Genomic DNA, 22,913 nt, shown 5'->3' with positions numbered 1-22,913 from the left:
ACATATAAACTAGTTCTGCACGCACTGTGAGCATCCACATCTAAGCTAGAGGAAGGCTCTGCACTGCCATGGGTCTGAGGCACTGGTCCTTGACACTGTTGCCTCAAGTCAACAGTGCACATCCATTATCTGGGGACGCCACATTGACTAAAGGCCTCTTCAGGTCCCCTGCTAAGGAAGGGTAGGAATGTGGTGAAAGCCCACCCAGAATTACTTCTGCAAATGAAGTACTGAGCGCAGTATGGTGAGTGACATTTATCTGTCCACTGTGTTATCACCAGGACACACTGTTGTCTTTCCTGGAAACTCAGAGAATGGATAAACTTTCTGCAAGGACATGCAGTCCTAAATGGATCAAAAAATGAAGCCATTCATGGAAAACGTTACAGCCTGGATTTCTGTGACCATGCCACATCATATGCACTAATTACATTTTTCTGACACCCCTAGAATATTCTCTCCTCAACCATGGAGAAGCTGGGACCATAAGAAGGGTTAAAGTTTACTGACGTGAAGGTCCTTAGATGCTCTCCTTTTGTCTTTCAGAATCAAAGATGGAAAAGACACAAGCACCGCCTAAAGACCTAGAGACCGTGGCCCCATGGGAGGATCCCGATGCTCTGTCTTCAAGCCCAGATGCTCCCGTGGTGTACCTGAAGGATGTCGTGTGTTACTTGTCCCTGCTGGAGACGGGGAGACCTCAGGAGAAGCTAGAATGTAGGTGCTCACCTGCCTATGGCCTCAGCTTCTTCCCCGAGGAAGACCAAGGTTCCTGCCCATCATTCCTCACACGCTGGAGATGCACCTGGGCCCCGGGGAGGTTTCTCTGACTCTTTACTAGCGGTGACAACAACATGTCCTAGAATCTACCCAGGACACAGCGCCAACCTTGAAGTTGGGAAGGGCATCTGAGACCTTGGCCATTTGAAAGAGAGAGAGATTGCTAGCAAGGTCTCAAGACTGCTTTGTCTGGCAGGGCCTTCTGGGTTCCTCTAAGTAGAAAGCTGCTGCTTCACCCTGATAATATTTTTTTTTTAAGAAAAGATACTCAACATCTGCTCTTCCCCTATGTGAGCCCAGAACTCCGTAACTATAGGATGTCCTCCTCCTTTCCCTCCCTCCCTGTTCTTTACCATTACTTTATTGTATTTTATGCCATTTATTTTAAGACAAGCTTTCTCTATGTAGCCCTGGCTATCCTGGAACTCACTATGCAGACCAGGATGCCTTGAATTCCCAGAGAATGGCCGGCCTCTGCCTCCCAAGTACTGGTATTAAAGGCCTATGCCTGCATACCAGGACAGCCCTCCCTGCCCTGCCTTCCTCCCTTCCTGTCTTCCTCCCTTCCTTCCCTTTCCACTTCCTTCTTACCTTCTTCCTCTCTTCCTCCTTCCATCCCTCCTTCCCTCCCTCCCTTCACCATCTTTCTTTCCCTGATCTCTAATAAGCCTCAATCTTGGTAGAGTTTATTTCCATCTCTCCACTCATCCCTATGCTCGAGCTCTTTGCTCAGCAGGAGAGTTAGGTTTGGTTTCGTGGTGCTTCAAAGTCAGTTTCAAAAATACCTTCAGATGCTGGGGATGGTGGCACATGCCTGTGGTGAATCTCTGAATTCAAGGAAAGCCTCCTCGACATAGTGAGTTCAAGGCCAGCCAAGGCTGCATAGTGAGACCCTGTCTCAAATATAATATTATTGAATTATTGAATATATATTATTGAATATGTATATGTATATATATATATAAAATATAAAACCAAACAGGCCTTCAGGAGCACAGTAAGAGCTAGGCAGATAGAGCCTGTGGCCTTGAAGAACTGTTCCAGATTGCTCTCCTGACCTCTAGAGTCATCGGCATGCTTTTCTGAGTGGGTAAAAGGACCCTGTTACAGAACTCATCTTATATCTGCCTCTCTTGGGAACTCAAGTAGCAGCAAAATAATAAATTTTGTAGTAAAAGTCAAAACTCAGTTAATAAGACTAGTCAACAAAGATTATTACCAAGAGAAGAATGGCAAAGGTTAACTCTGCCAACCCCAAACTGACAAACTGGCTCCTTTGCTGAGCTTAAACTCTCTCCTAGGCTGGGGGACTTCGGGATGCAAGTCTTCAGTGCTAGTTTGGTCAAATGTAGCAGATTTCTTTTCTGTTCTGGCTAAAGTTAAAAATGAAATTATCGAATGATTTCCAACAGTTAGGAGGGCTTTGCATCTTTGTGTGTTGGTCGCCAAGGTGGATGCGTCAATTCTTCATGTCACTGCCACTCAGACTGACTTTTTCCAACAGAAAGAGAGAACAATTATGCTTTGTTTTTTCAATATACAGACTTTTTTTTTCTTCTCGCATGCATTACATCCTGACCACAGTCTCCCCTCCCTCCACTCCTCCCAGTTGCCTCCCCCTCTCCCTCTCCACCAGACCCCCTCCTCCTCTGGTACCCTTCAAAACAGAGCAGGCCTCCCAGGGACATCAACTGAGCACAGCATAATAAGTTACAATAAGATTAAGCATAGCCCCTCACAGCAAGGCTGGATGAGGCAAGCCAGTAGGAGGGAAAGAGTCCCCGGGGCAGAGCCATCTTATTCTCACTGCTAGGGATCCCACAAGAACACTAAAGTAAACAACCACAACATATATGCAGAGGATCTGACTCAGACCTGTGATAGTTGCTTCAGTCTCTGTGCGTTCCTATGAGCCCTGCTTAAGTGATTCTGTGGGCCATCTTCTCGTGGTGTCCTAGAGCCCTCTGACTCCTACAATCTTCCCTCTCTCTCCTTCCAGTGTTTGGCTGTGGGTCTCTGCATCTGTTTCCACCAGTTGCTGACACCTCTCTGATGACAGCTGAGCTAGGTGCTGATCTGTGAGCACAGCAGGATATCATTAGTAATCATGTTATTGATTTCTTTTCCAGTCATGTTTGGTTCTGTCTCGGGTCTCTAGGCTATCCAGGCTCTGGCTCCTGGCCGTCCAGGCAGTGTCAGACATGGGCTTCCTCTCTTGGCATGGGCCTCAAGTTGGACCAGTCATGAGATGGCCACTCCCACAAGTTCTGTGACACCATTTCCCAGCACATCTTACAGGCAGGACATATTGTAGGCTGGTTTTGTGACTGGTTTGATGCCCCAGTCCTACTGCCAGAAGTCTTGCCTAGTTACAGAAGATGGCCCGTTCAGGCTCTGTATCCCCCATTACTAGGAGTCTTCTCATAGACTTCAGGGGGTTCCCTCAGCACTATGTTTCCACAGTGACCTCCAAATGCCCCCCAATTCCAGTTGTCTCTCCCAGTACTCTCCCTGCATTCCCCCACATACACACTGCCTGATCACTCCTGTTCCTATCCTCACCCACCCAAAAAATCTCTTCCCAAGGAGAGCCTCCTTGGTATCTAGCCTCTCTGGGTCTATGACTATCCTTTTACAGCTAATATCCACTTATGAGTGAATACATACCATGTTTGTCTTTCTGGATCTGGGTTGCCTCATTCAGGATGAATTTTTATAGTTCTATCCATTTTCCTGCAGATTTTATGATGCCATCCTTTTTCACAGCTGAGTGATATGCCATTGTGTAAATGTACTACATTTTCTTTATTCTTTGGTTGAGGGGCATCTAGGTTGTTTTCAGTTTCTGACTATTATAAAGAAAGTTCCTATGAGCATAGTCAAGTGAGTGTCATTGTGGTAGGTTGGAGCATCCTTTGGGTATATGCCCAAGAGTATCCCCAATTTTCTGAGAAACTGCCATATTGATTCCAAAGTGGCTGTATAAGTTTGCACTCCCACCAGCAGTGGAGGAGTGTTCCCCTTACTCCACATCCTCTCCATCATCCAGCATGAGCTGTCACTTGTGGGTTTTTGATCTTAGCCGTTCTGACAGGTGTAACATGGAACTCAGTTGTTTTGATTTCCATTTCCCTAATGGCTAAGGATGTTGAACATTTCTTTAAGTGTTTCTTGGTCATTTGAGATTCCTCTATTGAGAACTCTGTTTATATCTGTATCATAATTTTAATTGCATTATTTGGTGTTTTGATGTCTAGTTTCTCAAGTTCTTTATATGTTTTAGATTTTATCCCTCTGTCAGATGTGGGGTTGGCAAAAAAAAAAATCTTTTCCCAGTCTGTAGACTGTTGCTTTGTCCAATAAAGGTGTTACTTGCCTTACAGGAGCTTTTCAGTTTCAAGAGGTCACACTGATTGATTATTGATCTTAGTGCCTGAGCTACCGGTGTTCTGTTCAGGAAGTTATCTCCTGTGCCAGTGCGTTCAAGGCTATTTCCCACTAACTCTCTATTAGGTTCAGTGTATCTGATTGATCCACTTGGACTTGAGTTTTGTGCAGGGTGATAGATATGAATCTATTTGCATTTTTCTACATGCTGATACCCAGTTAGACCAGCACCATTTGTTGAAGATGCTTTCTTTTTTTCCATTGTGTATTTCTGACTTCTTTATCAAAACTCAGGTGTCCAGAGGTATGTATATTTATGTCTGGTCTTTGATTTAATTCCATCGATCAGTCTGTCTGTTTTTATGACAATACCATGCAGTTTTTATTACTATAGTTCTGTAGTACAGCTTTAAATCAGGGTCATGATACCTCTAGAAGTTCTTCAATTAAACAGGATTGTTTTTGCTATCCTGTGTTTTTCCTTCTTCCATATTAAGTTGAGCATTGTTCTTTCATGGTCTGTAAAAAAAAAATGTTTTGGAGCCAGGTGGTGGTGGTGCACACCTTTAACCCCAGCACTCAGGAGGCAGAGGCGGGCAGATCTCTGTGAGTTCAAGACTAGCCTGGTCTACAAGAGCTAATTCCAGGACAGGCACCAAAGCTACAAAGAAATTTTGTCTCGAAAAAAACAAATTTTGATGAGGATTGTGTTGAATCTGTAGACTACTTTTGATAAAAATGGCCATTTTTACCATGTTAATCCTACCAGTCCATGAATATGGACAATCTTTCCATCTTCTGAGATCTTCTTCAATTTCTTTCTTCAAAACTTTAAGTTTTTGTCATTTACAAGTCTTTTACTTGCTTGGTTGGAGTTACCTCAAGGTATTTTATATTATTTGTGGCTATTGTGAAAGGTGTAATTTCCCTGATTTCTTTCTCAGTCCACTTGTCATTTGTATATAGGAGGGCTACTGATTTTTCTTTGAGTTAATCTTGTATCCAATCACTTCATAAAAGCTGTTTATAGGAGTTACTTGGTAGAATTTTGGGGGCTGCTTATAAATATTATCATATTATTTGCAAATAATGCTACTTTGGCTTCTTCCTTTCCAATTTGTATCCCCTTGATCTCCCTTTGTTGTCTTATTGCTCTAGTAGAACTCCGAGTGCTGTATTGAATAGATAAGGAGAGAGTGGACAACCTTGTCTTGTTCCTGATTTTAATGGAATTGCTTTGAATTTCTCTCCATTTAATTTGATGTTGGCTATATGCTTGCTGTAAATTGCCTTTATTATGTTTAGATATGTCCCTTTTAACCGTAATCTCTTCAATACTCCTATCATGAAGAAGTGTTGGGTTTTTGTCAAAGGCTTTTTCAGCATATCATGGGATGATCATGTGGGTTTTTTCTTTTAGTTTGTTTATATGGTGGATTACATTGCTGATTTTCATATATTGAACCATCTCGAGGACGAAGCCTACTTGATAATAGTGGATGATCTTTTTTATGTGTTCTTGGATTTAGTTCATGAGTATTTTATTGAGTATTTGCACTATGTTCATGAGGGGGGTTTGTCTATAATTCTCTTTCTTTGTTGAATCTTTCTGTGGTTTGGGTATGAGGGTGACTATAGCCTCATAAAATGAATTTGGCAATGTTCCTTCTGTTTCTATTTTGTGTACTAATTTAAGGAATATTAGCATTAACTCTTCTTTGAAAATCTGGTAGAATTCTGTGCCAAAATTGTCTAGTTCTGGGCTTTTTTTTTTGTTGAGAGACTTTTAATATCTGTTTCTATTTACTTAGGGGTTGTATATCTATTTAAATGATCTATCTCATCTTTTTTTAACTTTGGTAAGTTGTATCTATTGAGAAAATTGTCCATTTGTTTTAGATTTTCCAATTTTTTTGGAGTACAGGTTTTTAAAGTATGACCTAATGATTCTTTGAATTTCCTTGGCATCTATTTTTATGTTCCCCTTTGCATTTCTGATTTTGTTGATTCCTATATTCTCTCTCAGCCTTTTAGTTAGTTTAGGTAAGGGTTTGTCTTGTTAATTTTCTTAAAGAATCAACTCTTAGTTTCATCGACTCTTTGTACTGTTCTTTTTGTTTTTATTTTGTTGATTTCAGTCCTCAGTTTGATTATTTCCTGCAATCTACGCCTCTTTGGTGAGCTTACTTCTTTTTGTTCTTAAGTTTTTAGGTGTGCTATTAAGTTGTTAGTATGATCTCTCTCCAATTTCTTTATGAAAGAACTTAGTGCTATGAACTTTCCTCTTAGCACGGTTTTCATTGTGTCCCATAAATTCAGGTATGTTGTGCATTCATTTTCATTGAATTCTAGGAAGTCTTTTATTTCTTTCTTTATTTCTGCCTTGGCCCAGTTGTCCTTCAGTAGGGAGTTGTTCGGTTTCCATGAGTTTGTAGACTTCCAGTTATTTGCAACGTTGAAATCCAGCTTTAATCCATGGTGGGCTGATAGGATGCAAAGAGTTATTTTAGTTTTCTTGCATCTGTTGAGATTTGCTTTGTGACCGAGTATGTGGTCAATTTTGGAAAATGTTCAGGAGGCACTGAGAAGAAGGTATATTCTTTTGTGTTCGGGTGAAATGTTTTGCAGATATTTGTTAGGTTCGTTTGCTTCATAACATCTGTTAGCTCCAGTATTTCTCCATTTAGCTCTGTCTGGATGCCCTGCCCATTGGTGAGAGTGGGATTTTGAAGTCTCCCACTATCGATGTGTGAAGGTCAATGTGTGATTCAAGCTTTCACAGTGTTTCCTTCACAGACAGGAGTGCTCTTGCACTTGGGGCATAGATGTTAAGAATTGAAAGATCATCTTTGTGGATTTTCCCTTTAATGAATATGAAGTGTTTTTCTCTGCCTCTTTTAATTAATTTTTGTTTGAAGACTATTTTGTTAATTATTAGAATAGCTACAGCAGCTTGTTACTTAGATCTAATTTGATTGGAAAATACTTTTCTATCCCTTTACCCTGAGATAACATCTATCTTCGATGTTGAGGTGGGTTTCTGGTATATGTAGCAGAAGAATGGATCCTGGTTTTGCACCCATTCTGTTACTTTGTGTTTTTTTATTGTGGAATTGAGTCCACTGATATTGAGAAATAGCAATGACCAATGGTTGTTAATTTATTTCGTTGTAGTTGTTGGTTTGGTGATGGTTGTGTGTGTGTGTGTGTGTGTGTTCTTTGGGTTAGAGCAGTATAAGATTATTTATTTCCTGTGTTTTCATGAGTAGAGTTAATCTCCTGAGTTGGAGGTTTCCTTCTAGTACCTTCTGTAAGACCAGATTTGTGACTAAATTGTTTAAATTTGACTTTATCATGGAATATCTTGTTTTCTCCTTCTATGGTGTTTGAAAGTTTTGCTGGTATAGCATTCTGGGATGGCATCCATGGTCTTTTAGAATCTATAGGACATCTGTCCAGGCTGTTCTGGGTTTTAGAGTCTCCATTGAGAAGTCATGTTTAATTCTGATAGGTCTGCTTTTATATGTTACTTGGTCTTTTTGCTTTGCAGGTTTTAATATTCTTTCTTTGTTCTATATGTTTAATGTTTTGATTATTATGGCAAGGGGAACTTTCTTTTTTGTTCCAATCTATTTGGTGTCCTACATGCTTCCTGTACTTTTATAGACATGTCCTTCTTTAGGTTAAGACAATTTTCTTGTATGATTTTGTTGAAATATGTTCTGGGTCTTTCAGCTGAGATTTGTCTCCTTCTTCTATTCCTATTATTCTTAGGATAATTCCTATTGGTCTTTTCATGGTGTCTCAGATTTCCTAGATGTTTTGTGTCAGGAAGCTTTTAGATTTAACATTTTATTTGACCAGTGTATCTATTTATTCTATCGTATCTTCGACTCCTGAGATTCTCTTGTCCATGTCTTGTATTCTGTTGGTGATGCTTGCATCTGTATTTCCTGTTCACTTACCTAATGTAGGAGGTTCTTTTGTTCATTTGTTCCTTTAATTGGGTAATAAATAAAGAAATTGCTTTAGGCCTGACAGGGCAGAACTTAGGTAGGTGGAGAAGACAGAACTGAATGCTGAAAAGAAGGGCAAAGCGGGAGATGCCTTGGACCTTCTGCCTGAGACGGACGCAGGTTAGATTCTTGCCAGTAAGCCACAGTCACATGGCAATACACAGATTAAATTAAGATGTAAAAATTAGCCAATAAGAAACTAGAGCTAATGGCCAAGCAGTGTTTTAATTAATACGGTTTCTGAGTGGTTATTTTGGGGGCTAAGCTAGCCAGGCAGCAGGGATAAACAAGGGGCCCCACTCCTTGTAACACTTACCCAGATTTTCCTTTTCCAGAATTCCCTTGGTTTGTGTTTTCTTTATTGCTTCTGTTTTCATTTTCAAGTCTTGAACAGTTTTATTAGTTTTCTTCATCTGTCTGTTTTTGCTTGGCTTTCTTTAAGAGAAAATTTTTCTTAAAAATTTCTCTTTCTTTAAGAGAAAATTCTCTTTCTTTAAGAGAAAAATTCACTTATTCCATTTTTTTGGTTGTATTTTCCAGGATTACTTTAAGGGATTTATTCATTTCCTCTTTAAGGACCTCTAGCATCTTCCTCAAGTTGGTTTTAGGTATATCCTTGTGCTTCAACTATGTAGGAATATTCAGGGTTTGCTGTAGTAGGTTGCTGGGCTCTTGTGGTGACATGTTGCCTTGGCTTTTATTGAATATGTTCTTACATTGGCATCTAGACACCTGGGGTTGGGGTGATTGTAGGTCTAGGTGCCGCTTTCTGAGTTTGTCTTTGTTGGGTGGGTGTTTTGATTCTTGGTTTCTGGTCTTCTGGCTGGAGTCCCCACCCACGTTGGCCTCTGACCAAGCAAGGGGGATTCCACTCAAGCTGGGAGCCAGAGTTCCGGCTGCCAGTGTGGCTTCTGGTCCAGCCAAGAGTCCTCTGCTGGAGTTGGAGGCTAGGCTATGGGGACAGAGAAGAAGACGGTTGGGTGTTAGCTGGGCAAGCACTGAGGGACAGGGGGCGGTCTGTGAGGGAGAGCTTATCTGGAGTTCTGTCTAATATTTTTTAATATAGAAAATTTCAGAGAATGGCAGCGGGTTCAGCGAACACTATGTGTGAGCCCCACAGTCTCTACCATTAGCACTAACATTACCATCACTCTTGCTCTGGGAATACACCCCCTCCCCATCCCTCTGCTCTGATTGTTTCAAAGCAGACTCCAGAATCACGTGATTTCATCGGGAAATAGTTCAATCTATACCTCTAAGATCACACTCGTCCTTAAGTGAAAACTCAACACTACTGTCAGATTCAAATACAATGCTATCACACTATTGCCAGAAATAACCGGCTTTCACATTTCCCCCAGTTAGCCATGGATGCTCACTGTTTATTTGGCTCACTTTCCCACTGAGCCCAGACACCGTCATTAACCATTATCTCTTTTCACTGCCTTTGAAGTTTTGCTCCCTCTCCATTTTCAGCTAATATTTTCCCTTACAATCTTTGGTGCAGATAGGGTCAACTATTCAGCGTTGTCATTGGTTTGGGTTTTTAACCTATCAGTCTAAATCATACCCTCGTCTTAATGACTGAAAACAAGTGTCTCTATTTTGAGAACTAAACATGCATCTTTCTGGACGCCATCCCTGAAACTCCACCTAGTGTCAAGGCAAGAGCACCTCCCATCGGCGCAACACCATATATTTATTTGCTAAGTATTGTGAATCCATCCTCTCACTTTTTGTCAGTCTCATAATAGCCTTGAAAGGGCTGACATGCTTATCTCATTTCACACGTGTAAAACTAGGGGAGAGTTAAAAGAAAGGTGTCTGAACACGTTTCACGTGACCCCATTGTCCTGGAACAATAGTAGTGGACGCTCTGATCTTTCCGTCACACAGCATGTACTGTGTGCCCCTGGCTGGAATATTCTGAGGCACCAGAGAGAATGAGAAGGCTATGACCCTACTTTTAAAGAACTTAAACTCTAGTCAGGTACATACCAGGCAGGGGGAACATACACGGTGCAGGGCATTTAAGACATCTGGAGGCAAATGATTTTCTAAGAGTAGCATCGTGTGAGCAGACAGCCTGTGCTGAGCGGTGACCGGGACTCCCGCAGGGTGAGCGTATAAAACATGGCGTGCAAGGGAAGAAATGTCTAGCTCACTCCCTGCCCTGCTTACTTTTGAGATCACAGTAACCAGAGATCACATCTCTGCATTTTTGGATGAATGTAACTGTGTCGGTGAACACTTAGTCTTTAGTCCCAATCCTTCCCAGACCTTCCTGTCTACTTCACCTCCCTGTGGCTAACAAGATAGTTCCATGCAGCATGCTGACGCTTGCTCCAAAATCCAAAACTTTTGAGACTTTACTTACGTCATAAGTGTAAATTTTCACGTCTGACCTCATGTGTTAGATTGCAATCAAATTGGGATACACTAAAAATATAACCTAAAATTTCCTGAAGGCTATGTATGGAAAATATGTGAGAAATATTATATAATATAATATTGAATTTAGAATTAGATAATGTCCCCTTCCCTAAAATATCTGATTATTTATATGAAATACTTCCTAATACAAAAAATTCCACGAATCTGAACCGTTCCTGGTTCCTAGCATTTGGGATAAAGGGTGATTCAGAAAAGTCAACATCTTGAATGTCCCGTGGCTGCTGCAGCAGCAACTGCTTCGTGTCATTATTACATAGGACAGGGTCATTACAATTAAATGCATACAGCAGTATCTGCTGCCTAAGAAATGTCATATGTAAATATTCACTAATAAAAGAAAATGAAGAGAAATAATTTATCAAATGCTTTCTACCTTTTCAGACCTATCGATTACCATAGCCATTAATCCTTATGATCCCTTAGAAGAAATACTACAGTTTCCATCTTACGGATAGTGTGACTGACCCCAGAAGGAGAATAACTTCCTTGCTATCCCAGATGCGGTCGCGCACACCAAGATGGCAGCGTGCCTGACTCTGCACTTGTCTGTGCAGTGGAGGCAAAAGTCCCGCTCGAATTTTGGTGCCTCCGCCCACCCAGCCGCTGGGTTTTTAAGTTGTGTCCAGGTGACACCGAGAGACATGCATGCTCTCCGGGGAGTCCCACTTGTGACCTGGATCTCATGTGCCACAGAGTCACTGCTCAGAAGGGTCGAAAACCCAGGGGGCTTCACTCTTCTCCCTTGCTTCACCTCTTCCCTAAAGAAGTCATAAGCTGTCCCTTAGAGGGCTAGCTGTCTGTAACGGCCCATGCCCCGATGTTGCCAAGATCTAGGCTAAAAATGGGCGTAGTAGAATATCAACCGTACTGATTCCTGGAAGGCACCTTGGGCCTAACCTGTGTGTTTCTTGCAGTCATGTTTCGTCTCTACGACTCTGATGAAAACGGACTCCTAGACCAAGCGGTAAGCTTTCACTTCAACAAAGCCCTGGGGAAAGTAGGGGTGTAGTGACAGTGATGGGAGCATCCAGTCACCCCAGTTCCATCCCTACAGGAACTGCAGGTCTGGCTAAGGGATACAGACCATGAACAAACTTCCTGCCTGCTGTTTCCCATGAGTCAGCCTGTAGAGCACAGAGTCCAATGTTCCTTCTTCCAGAACGAGAAGCCTGGAACTACACAATATCAGGATAGGGAGATATTTTCTATTTTCATCAAATGTAACTTCCCTTGAAATTTCCTGCTGGGACCCAGGGGTCAAGAGTGGGGGAGCAGAGAAGCAACAAGACAGGGCAAGAAGAGAAGAGGAAGGTTACTGGCGAGCTTCCTATCTACCCAAGCTTAGGAGCCCACTTGGCCCTGTCTGTTCCGAACCCTGTGCCCACACCTCACCCCTTCAGCAGGAGGCAAGAACAGGTCAGGACCAGAGAGCAAGAGGAGGGCTAGAGAGAGAAAAGTCCAAGAAAGAAGGAGGCCCTGGATCCAAACCTGGTGGTCATGATTGACTGCAAGGGCTTCCAAACAGTAAGGATCTCAGATTGAAGTGTGTATGGCTAACTGAAATCAGAAAAGAAAAGGAAGGAAAAAGAGAGGGAGGGAGGGATAAGGGAGAAAATGAAAGAGGGACAGAGGGACAGGGGAAATAAGTCCACTAGGTCAACGAGCCATGCCAACTCTCCCTACCCTGGCATCCTGTGGCCTCTCCAACACTGTTGCGTTGATGGGGGTTGTGGTCTTCAACCTGGCAGACCACAAGCATCCATTTACTGAGGGTTTACAATGTCTGGTGCTACTCAGGGAGCCGAGGATGCGTTATCGTGACCAAATGACAGCATCCTGTCCCCTCGTGCAGCTTCCATTCTAGTCTAGGTATCACTACACAGCATCGGATACCTGTGGATCTGGGCACGGTGAAGCACACCCAAAATCCCAGTGTTCAGGAAGCCAGGGCAGGAGAATCATTCGTACCTGTCTCAAAATAAAAGGGGATAGGAATAGGGCTGGGAATATAGCTCAGTCAGAGAGCATTTGCCTCGCCTAAGACTTCAGTTCAGTCCCAGCTCTGCAAAAAGTAAAACCGTACGGTAGAAAATACATATGCATAGACTTCCATGCATATTGGGTAGACGTCTGTTAAGAAGAAAAACAAAGGAAGTAGGAAACATTGGAGGGAGTTGCTGCCTTCAGAAGGGTTGTCAAGAAAGGCCTCTCTGGGGAAGGACATCAGAACAGAGACTTGGAGAAGGTGACGTCTCGGGAAAGAGCCCTCTAGGTAGAGGACATTGAGTGCAAATCCTGATGCATTCCCCAAGATGCTGGAGGATGCAGTGGAAACCGGGCTAGCTAGAGAAGAGCAAGTGAGCAAAAAAGAAGCCAGAATGAAGGACCAATGGGAGCACAGATGGTGTGTGTGAGTGGGGGCAGGGCGCCAGCACGTGAAGTTTCCCTTAACCTCAAGAGAAATGAGGAGACATCCAAGGTTAGGGACAGAAGCGACGTATTTGGACATCTCGGGCATCATTCTAGAGACCACATCAAGTAGGCCACAAGCAGGTCCACCAGACAGAGACCTAAGGAAGCAATCAGGGCACAGACCTGCAGGTGGAACAGAGTATTTCAAGTGGTAACCAATTCAATCCGGAACATATTTTAAGATAAAACTGGCCGACAGACACACGTCTCAAATGAGTCCTCTGACTCGACTTCACCCCTGGAATCCCTGGCTGGTGAGGTCCCAGCTCCTTTGTGAACAATCCCAGTGGCAAAGAAGTCATGTCTCCACCACAGGTGTGCCACTGCTGGGAACGAGCTGGACAGGGCTTCCCGCCTGCTTGTGTGGCATGAGTTTGCTGACCAACACTCAGTACGCTGTTCTGCCCTCCTTCCCCAACCCCTTCACATTGTCCCTTCCCTGCATCCCTCAGCTTCCTGCTGCCCTCTGCTGCTAACCAGAACCAGGGAGATACAAACTGCACAATGACCTTGAGTGTTTAAAAGTTCCATCACACACCTTACACAAAATCTCCTCCAAACCAAAGGGTCCCCGTTCTCCACTGTTCCTCCTTAGCTGCTTTAAACACCCACACTGGACAAGCTCAGCTTGTCGGCACCGTTATCAAAACACAGCATACAATGGAACCTGTCCATCCATTGCTTTACAGATGTGGCTCGGCCAGGGTAGGTGGGGACCTACTTTTTCCTGAAGCTAGACCACTCTACTGAGTCTAATTCTCAGTTCCCAAGCCACGTTATCTCACAGAACCCTGGACCCCAGCAGACTCACGCACTTTTCCATTAAAACGTCCTGCCCGCTTCACTGCGCTCATCCACTGCCCATCCTGTGGTTTGGCTGGAGGTCACTGTTTCCCTTTGAGTAAAGTACTGTTTGTTCACATGCAAGAGGCTGGAGCAAGCGGATCACCAGTTCATGTCCAGCATGAGATGGAAGAGGAGAAGAATAGAGGGGCGGGGGAGAGAGTGAGACATAGTGAGAGGATATATATCTGGGTCAGGGGCTGCAGAGATGACGCAGAGGTTAAAGATGAATGCTGTTCTTACAGAAGAGCCAAGTTCAGCTCCTCGCTTTCATGTTGGGCAGCTTACAGTCACCTGTAACTGCAGCTCCAGGAGATCTCATGCCCTTTTCTGGCCTCTGTAGGCACCTGTGTTCACATGCATATCACCCCCCCACACACACACATTAAATATAAAATGTGTCTTTAAAAGCTAATGGCTGTTGGGCTTGGCTTGCTGGACTTAGCTTTAAATTCTGCATGATGGAAGTAAGACTTTCCAATCTTCAGCGTGCCCACATCATCTCCTAGAACAATCTCACTGTGCACATCTTAGGTAGGATCCATACAAAAGACACTAACTGACACCAGATACTTCGCCAGCACAGTGCAGTGTTTCCATGGCTCCCTCTAGACACCGACTTGCCAGCATCTGGCATGTTGGTAACATGTTAAGTAGAGACAGGCCTTGGTGCCAAAGGGGTAATCCATCAGGCAAACAAGCCCTTAAAAGCCTCCTGTTCACCAAATTCTAGGCTCAGGGTTGAGTAGAATACAAAGGAAAGAGGAGATGCTGAAATAAATCTAAATCAGTGTTTGAGCCAAGACCAACACAGGACGTGAACCTGACTCCAAAGGCAGACAGACAGAGCCCTATCTGCTGAGGTGTGGGAATAGAGAGTAAGTGATAAGAACAGCAAAGAGAGGCCTGTCTTCATCTGCATTCACAGAACTTACAGGAGAAAAGGAAGGGAGGGACAGAGGAGGGAGGAAGAGAAGGAAGGAGGGAGGGAGGGAGGGACAGAGGAGGGAGGAAGTGAGGAAGGAAGGAAAGAGAGAAAGGAAGGAAAGAGAAAGAAAGAAAGAGAGAGAGAAAGAAAGAGGGAGGGAGGGAGGAAGAAAGAAAGAAAGAAAGAGGGAAGGAGGGAGGGAGGGAGGGATAAAAAAAGAGAAAACAAAATTCAAGATTCCCTGTGGTTTTCGGGTCAAAGGACAGAATGGTGGGAGGAGGGAGAGGCTTGGAGTCAGTGCTCCAGGTGCTCTGCGCGGCTCTGGTTTACATAAGCTCCGTAAGCATCCACTAGCCAGTGGCCTTTGTGGTCAAGAGAAAACCGCTGCCCTTGTGGGATGGTAGTATGTCACACTCGTCTCCCCCTCCCCCGCCCCGCCCGCCTTCCCATCAGTTTTGATTTTGAGTTTTGCTCTTATTTTGATTAAAACAAAAACGACAACTTTGGTTTTCTTCCGTTGATGATTTCTCTCCTGGTATTTTCTAGGAGATGGATCAGATTGTGAACCAAATGCTACATATTGCGCAGTACCTGGAGTGGGACCCCACGGAGCTCAGGCCTGTGAGTTTCTATAAGCACAGTTGACTCCAGGGGGAGCCTCCTTGAGAGAGAGTGGGGCACACCGGGGATGTGGGTGCAATGGTTAGCTGTGTGCTGTGCGGTGCCCCCAGACTGCCTCCCCAGCAGCTTCTTTGGAGCCCTATGCTTGGACCCCCATTTCTCCAACAGGGAAGATACTTAAGGCAGCAGAAGGAAGTGTAGACACGGGAGAAATCACAGTTCCCCCAACCTTCCCACCAGAGACAGTTTTCTGACAGAAATTCACAGAGGTTAGAGCCTCAAACAGTTTGGGGGGAAGTTGTCAATCATCGGCTGTGAGTGTTAACCGCACTGACGGGCACCGTGTACCAGGTGTTAGATTAAACCTTTTTCACGCATTTCTGTAAACACAGCGGTATTATTTCTGTTTGAAGATGAGCGACCTAGAGCCCAGAGAGCTAGCGTGAGCCACCTAAGATCAGGGCAGGGCAGAGTTGGACTTAGAACCCCAATGTCTCCGCTGGCCCTTTGTCACTTTGATCACTCTAAGAAGGGAACCAGGTGAAACGGAAACTGTAAGACAAGAGCAGAGAGAACACTGAGAGCAGAGGCATCCGGAAAAGGGTGGGAATGAACCATTGTCCTTCACATTTCACAGATCCTGAAGGAGATGTTGCAAGGAATGGACTACGACAAGGATGGCTTTGTGTCTCTACAGGAGTGGGTCCATGGGGGGATGACCACCATCCCATTGCTGGTCCTCCTGGGAATGGACGACTCTGTAAGTCAGTACACTCAAGTTCAATGTCTGGGCTCTATATCGTTGCCAGTGTCTGCTCCAGACTTCCTGATAGGCAAGCCACGCACTCCAGGCTGGCTCTGGGGTGCTCTGTATTTTTTTTCCTTTTCACTTGCTCATGCCCAAAATACATTCTTTCACCTGGAAACACTTTGATATGCTGTTATTAAGGGAAAATTTATGTTGTGCACACTGTAAAGGAACACAGCATTTGCCTGCAAGACACATACTCAACCAGGCCAAGTGCGGAAGAAACGTCAAGGAGAATCTCATGTTTCATCAAGTTGGGTTGTAAGATGCTAGGAAAGGAACCAGTCAGAGGGCACCAGCCACCAAGTCTGATAGCCTGAGTTCGATTCCCAGAACCCATATGGGGAAAGAAAAGAATAAGCTTCCTTGTCATCTGCCCTCTACACGCCATGACACAAACGCTCACCCTCTGCAATAAGTAAGCGTAATGTAAAAATTTTAAATTCAAGGAATTGGCAAAGGAAGGAAGGGAGCAGGGGAATAGTGATCTGCTGAGGGGCTTTCATGACTGGACTCTGGTTTAGCAATCAAAACAGATAAGGTAGATCTTTCTACCCCATTTTGTATAGATGGAAAACCGAGGTTCTGAGCAGAAGAGGAGTTAGGTTTTGCACCTCACTCCAAATTCCCCACACTTTCCAACACCCTACACCTTGGTCAGAGCAGGAAGGAGAAACTTGGAGGGCATTTGATGTATCCCTAAAGAATAAGCAAGATCTTGATACCTTATTCTGTCTTCTATTTTGTGGGCGTGTGTGTGTGCATGCATATGTGCGTGTGTGTGTGTGTGTGTGTGTGTGTGTGTGTGTGTGTGTGTTGAACCAAACGCCTCACACATGCTAGGCGAGCACTCCCCCTGGTTTATATCCCCACCTCCCCTTTTTACTTCTCATTTTTGAATCAGCTCACTCCATGGCACAGGCTGGCCTCAGACTTGCTCTGGAGCCCAGGCAGGTCTTGTCGATTGAACTTGTGGTCCTCCTGATTCAGTGTCCAGAGTAGCTAGGTTTACAGGCCTGCACAATAGGCCAGGCTTGAAAACACGTTCTGGCTCTTAGGGTCCGTGATGTGTCTGGAAGAGTTCTCTGTGAGTCCGGCTCTTCTGGTCTACAAATGGTCAGGGGTGCAGGACTGGTTTAAGGGCACACATCTGAGCAGAGGCCCAACTGCCACACTCAGTTACTTGGGGACCTTCATGCAGTGACCTCTTGCTGAGGGTCTACACATATGAGAACCCACAAGAACCCCAAGAAGCAGGACAGGCTGTTGTCATCACTCACTAGGCCCTGGATCAAAAGAGGAGCTCAGCTTGGTTGCTATCCTGACACAGTGTTGCTGGTTTGGTTTGTTCTCTTTTGAAGGAACAAAACTGAGATATTTTAAGCACAAGGAACCAATTTCTGTTCTCCTCCCTGCATTGACCATGCTAATGTTCAAAGTCCCACTGACATCTTGTGTGGAAAGAGCCCACGTTTGTGGAAGCAGCAGGTAAAGCCTGTGTATTTCTTCAGCATCCTTTCCAGCATCCCCTTCAAATCAGCCTTGAATAAAACTAGAATTCACTTTACAAAACATGGGAAACAAAAAATAAATGTAATTTTATTGATATTAATCAAAATCCTTTTAAATCAATTTTAAGTGTAGGCTAAACAAGTTCTTTCATGAGCAACATCCAGGCTTCTAGAGGAAGCCCATCAACGTCTTGTATGACCTGCTGCTTTCCTGCCAAAGTTCTCACACAGATGACCTCTGAGAACACAGAGCAGGCAAATGCAGCAATGGGGCAAAACCTACCCAGAAATGAGCAAGCCACACGATGGCGCTATAACCTAAGCAGAAGCTTTATTTAAGCCCCTTGGTGCATTTGCTTCTTCGAGCTGAGGGTTTGGGGGGAAGGGTACACGGCTTAGATAACAGAGGTGTTTGCTGATAAAATGAAGGTCCTTTAGTTCATGAATAAGCAGATCTGTTGACAGGGTGTTGAGTTTCCTTCTGCCCAGGGAAACCCTTGTAGAAGGTGGTAGAAAAAGGCATACATTGACTACTGCCTGTCACTCATTCCTCCTGTGGCACTGGCCCTAGTTACAGAATTCCTGAATGCTTTTTGTTTTTTGTTTTGTTGTTGTTGTTGTTGTTGTTGTTGTTGTTGTATTTCAATCTGTATACTAGTAACAGACTTACCACTCTTCCACAACTTTCATACCCCCCAATATTTTGTACAGACTAGGATCTGTCAGGGGACTAGAATAACATTTATGATCACCATCGTAATCATCATCATCATCACTGCAAGTCCTAGGGGCAGATATCTGCCAAAGGGATAAGTCAGCTGGTCTTCTTTGTGAATTGCTAACCACCCGCAAATCTGCATCCTGAAGTGGAAACCCTTGGATAAAGGGACCTTAAGTCGGTACAACTCAGGTCTTGAAAAGGGTCCTGAAGAACATAGGATACAAAAGTCAAGGGAATAGATAAGAATTTGACAAAGAACGTGGACTCCAAGGACCACAATCTAGGTCCAACAGCAGGGCTAAGCACAGCAATCAGTCCAACAGCACAGACACACAGATGTTAGGACTGGACTCCATGCCCCCGGCCACACAACCAAGGATAAGTTTACAAGCGTAGTTTTCACTGCCCTTCAGACCACACCCAGTGCTGCTCAGGATGGAACCCTGGGAAAGATTCAGCAGGAGAGATGCTCCCAAAGCCAGACTCAAGCCAGGGGGTGTACCAGGAGCTGGGACATGGAACTTGACATGTCAAGGAAGAAGTGACCACGTGAGGCATGGCTCACACATGTGACTGAGGAGAGTTTTGCCCCTGAGCAGCTCAAGAAAAAACATTCACTCCCTCTCTATGTCTCACTTTAGAATTGTTGTTGCTATAGTTACATGTATGTTTTACATGGAGTGGGGCTTTCACCACACATGGTGTGCATGCATGGAGAGGTCTGAGGATGACAACCTTCAAGAGTTACCCTTTCGGTGCATCCTGTTGAACTCAGGTTATCAACCGCCTCTACCCACGGAGCCATCTCATCACCAGCCCTCACCTTAGTGTTTTATCTGTTTGCAGAAACTTGGTATAAGCATGCCCGTAGTGTGTGTGTGTGTGTGTGTGTGTGTGTGTGAGAGAGAGAGAGACCGTGTGTTTGTGTGACTATGTGTGTGTGATTGTTTGTGTATGTGTGTGTAAGAAAAATGTTTATATACATAAAATAAAATAAATCTAAAAATTTTTAAGTTGGTATAAGAAGTATATTATTAGCCAGGTGGTAGTAGTGCATGCCTTTAAACACAGCACTTGGGAAGCAGAAGCAGGTGAATCTCTCGAGTTCGAATCCAGCCTGGTCAACAGAGCAAGTTCTAGAATAGCCAGAGCTACACAGAGAAACCCTGTCTCAAAAATAAAAAAAAAAAAAGTACATTGTTTTTACTAAGCCAATTGTTCTTAATTATGCTAGTCTATACTCACCGGAGAAATTTCAGAAAATATAAAAGAAATCAGAAATTAAAGAGAGAGAAAACAAATGCACAGTCTTCCAGATACAGCTAACTTTGGTTAACAGGTACATGAAATCTTTTACCATTAGATATATTTAAATATATTTTTTGTTTGCTTGCATGTTTATTTGTTTTTTTAAGATTAAGACAGGGTCTCTCTACACAGCCCTGATGTTCTGCGTGTCACTATGTAGACCAGGATGGCCTCAAACTCAGAGATCCATCTGCCTCTGCCTCTCAACACTAGGATAAAGGCATGTGCCACCACATCCAGCTTCCCATTAGTCTTATATCTACAGCTAGAGTCATAAAACCCTATCATATCTGCAATTTTAGCAATTTGGGAACCATTAGTGTATCTTTAGCTCTTCACTATTTGAAATAATGTTGCATCTGACCAGCACAGAAATGCTCATCTGTTTTCTCAAAAACAGTTTTCTGTAGACTGAAGCCCAAGGAGGGATGCTGGCAAGTCAAACATTGCAATTATTAAAGACTCTTCAGATAGACAGGTGAGATAGATAGATAGATAGATAGATAGATAGATAGATAGATAGATAGATAGATATACAAGTCGATAGGCAGATAAATAGGCAGATAGATAGGCAGGCAGGCAGACACACCAAGTTGCTCTTCCATTTATCCCTCAGGAATCCAGGTCTGAGAGGGTTTATTTAGCTCCTCTCCCACCTCCATTCAGATGTTCTCTTCTTTTGTGTATGCTAATTTTAGAAAACGCACACTAAGAATTTGTTAACGACTGTGAAACTTCTCTTCCAAGTTTAAGAAGAGAACATTACTGAGAGAAAAGGAAGTACCAGCTTGAGGCAGTCTCTGATTTCCGGGTGGGGTACCAGCTCCACAGCTCACTGCCATTACCTCTGTAGGGCTCCATGGGGGACGGAAGGCATGCCTGGACCCTGAAGCATTTCAAGAAGCCCACGTACTGCAACTTCTGCCACATCATGCTGATGGGTGTCCGGAAGCAAGGCCTGAGCTGCATTTGTGAGTAACCATCCTCCAGGTCTTTGCCCGCGGGCTCTGTCTGCTTGGCACACAGTTAGTTGGTCCATTCCAGGGACAGTCTAGGCATTTATTTCCCAGATGGTGGGATCACCCCTCATGTTTCCACAGCAAGGCCTCTGTGCCCTGCTCTGGGTCTAGCTGAGTCAAATGGACAAGATGTTTGCTGCGGCTGGAGTCCCAGACCACTGGTCTCCTAGGAAAAAGTATTAGAGTTCTTACACAAGTTAAAAGCATCCCGTGCTAACTGCAGTTGTGTTTCTAGCCAATGTTCATTTCGTGTGTGCTTAGGGGTGCTTTCTAATTAGTTGAGAACACACTCTATATTCTAGAAGTGCAATGAAAAATGAAATTGTGTGTTTACTTCATTTTCTAATCCATTTAGTAAAACTGGAGGGAAGGCAGAAACATAAGCACAAATGAGCGATTAGATCCGGACTAAGAAGGTGAACACAGAAAGAAACAGAGGGAAGGGGAGAGGAAGAGGCAATTTGGGAAAATGGGGAAAGAGCAAGAGGAGATGCAACAAAAGCCAGAAGCTTCAGGGGGGCAGCAAATGTGGGTGCACTGAGCCCTGCTAGCCACCTCGTGGCCAGATAGCAGACACCAACCGGACTCCAGGGAGTGGGCAGGCTGAAGAACAGGTCCGCCCACTCTGCATCAGCTCATCAACATGTTCTCATTCCTGCTAAGTGTGAGACCTCTGCTCCTTTGCTGTTTGCATAATCACAGTTACAGTGACAGTGACAAAATGTGGAATTGCCTAATCTGATCCTGCACGTGGTGCCTCACACAAATGTCCCACTTCACACTGCAAAGTCCCTTCCCAGAAAGAGAAAAGGAAGCCACTGCGGGCACATCGACAGAGGAGTCTGAAGTTCTTTCTTTCTTTTCTTTTCTTTATTTCTTTTTCTTTGTTATTGTTGTTATCATTTTTTGTTGTTGTTTTTTGTTTGTTTGTTTTTTTTATAGCAACAGGGTTTCTCTGTGTAGTCTTGGCTGCCCTGGAACTCACTCTGTAGACCCAGGCTGGCCTTGAACTCACAGAAATCCACCTGCCTCTCCTTCCCAAATACTGGGATTGAAGGCGTGCGCCACCACCGCCCAGTCCATCCTGGGCAAAACAGTTACTCAAGGTGCTGTGGTGTCCAATAGCGTCCATCAGCCCAGTGACCATGGCCTTTCTGTCACTCATTGTTGGCATCCTGACATACAATGGCATCTGCTTCTCACTGCTCCTTCTGACGTCACTTTGCTTCATGGAGAAAGTGGAAGTGTCAGGGAAGAACTTCTCAGAGAATACTAGCAGTGTTAGAGTTCTGCTAGGCCAGGCCAACTCCATATGTCACTTTTCCTCACTGACCGTCACCCAGAAGGAGAAACAAGCCTTCACTGAAGTGTGTGCACCGGGGAGGGGGCTGTATCTTCCCTTGGTGGCGTTCATAAGCACAGTCTTTTCTCTTTTTTTCCAGACTGTAAATACACTGTCCACCAACGCTGTGTGTCCAAAAACATTCCTGGATGTGTGAAAACATACTCAAAATCCAAAAGGAGTGGCGAGGTTGGTGACACCTATTGGCTCATTCTACTGCATGCTGCCTCGGGGACAACATGGCCATCATCACAGATTCCTATGCAGGAAGGGGCTCTGAGAGATTTCTCTAGTTCCTTCTCTGTCTCAAAGACCACCCCTAAGCCATCCCACTCATTCATCAATCCATTCAGCATCTCCCTGAGGCCCACTGCATGCCAGGCGCTGTACCAGGGCATCCGCAGGTTCTGAGAAGTGGTATCCAGTCCGCTCAAATGCTGCCCAGATTACAGAGGATAGACAGGCATGTGCAAATAGTGCAAATACATAGTCGTGAGGCATGTGCTATCATAATAGGGCCGTGTGGAGTGTGCAGCTGAGGCTCGAAAGAAAAGCTCTTCAAAGGAGGTGCTGCTGGCTTTGTTCGTGAAACCAGGAGAGCTTTGCAGGGCACAGAAGAGGGCCAAGCAATTCTAGCAGAAGGGGGCTCCTGTGTACAGACATGGAGACGCGTGTGACTGCGGCTTGGACTTGGTTAGAGGTT

The 22,913-nt window shown here is 44.3% G+C and overlaps 1 protein-coding gene across 6 annotated transcripts in view; it reads left to right on the top strand.

Annotated features, from left to right (window-relative positions):
- The window catches only part of Dgkg (diacylglycerol kinase gamma), a 211,045-nt gene that overhangs the window by 79,166 nt on the left and 108,966 nt on the right, over positions 1 to 22,913 (top strand). For all 6 annotated transcript variants that reach the window (XM_041677986.1, XM_041677988.1, XM_041677985.1 and 3 more), the window contains 6 exons: positions 547 to 717; positions 11,552 to 11,601; positions 15,427 to 15,501; positions 16,139 to 16,261; positions 20,703 to 20,820; positions 22,311 to 22,399. In XM_041677986.1, the coding sequence (XP_041533920.1) occupies positions 547 to 717; positions 11,552 to 11,601; positions 15,427 to 15,501; positions 16,139 to 16,261; positions 20,703 to 20,820; positions 22,311 to 22,399 (626 nt within the window). The remainder of the gene's footprint in view (positions 1 to 546; positions 718 to 11,551; positions 11,602 to 15,426; positions 15,502 to 16,138; positions 16,262 to 20,702; positions 20,821 to 22,310; positions 22,400 to 22,913) is intronic.

This window comes from Microtus oregoni, unplaced genomic scaffold (assembly GCF_018167655.1).
Source record: "Microtus oregoni isolate MIOR12 unplaced genomic scaffold, Mior012 000029F_ref0000214, whole genome shotgun sequence".
NCBI classification, from domain to species: domain Eukaryota; kingdom Metazoa; phylum Chordata; class Mammalia; order Rodentia; family Cricetidae; genus Microtus; species Microtus oregoni.
The sequence above is the reverse complement of the archived record's forward strand: the minus strand, read 5'-3'. Positions and strand labels throughout refer to the sequence as shown.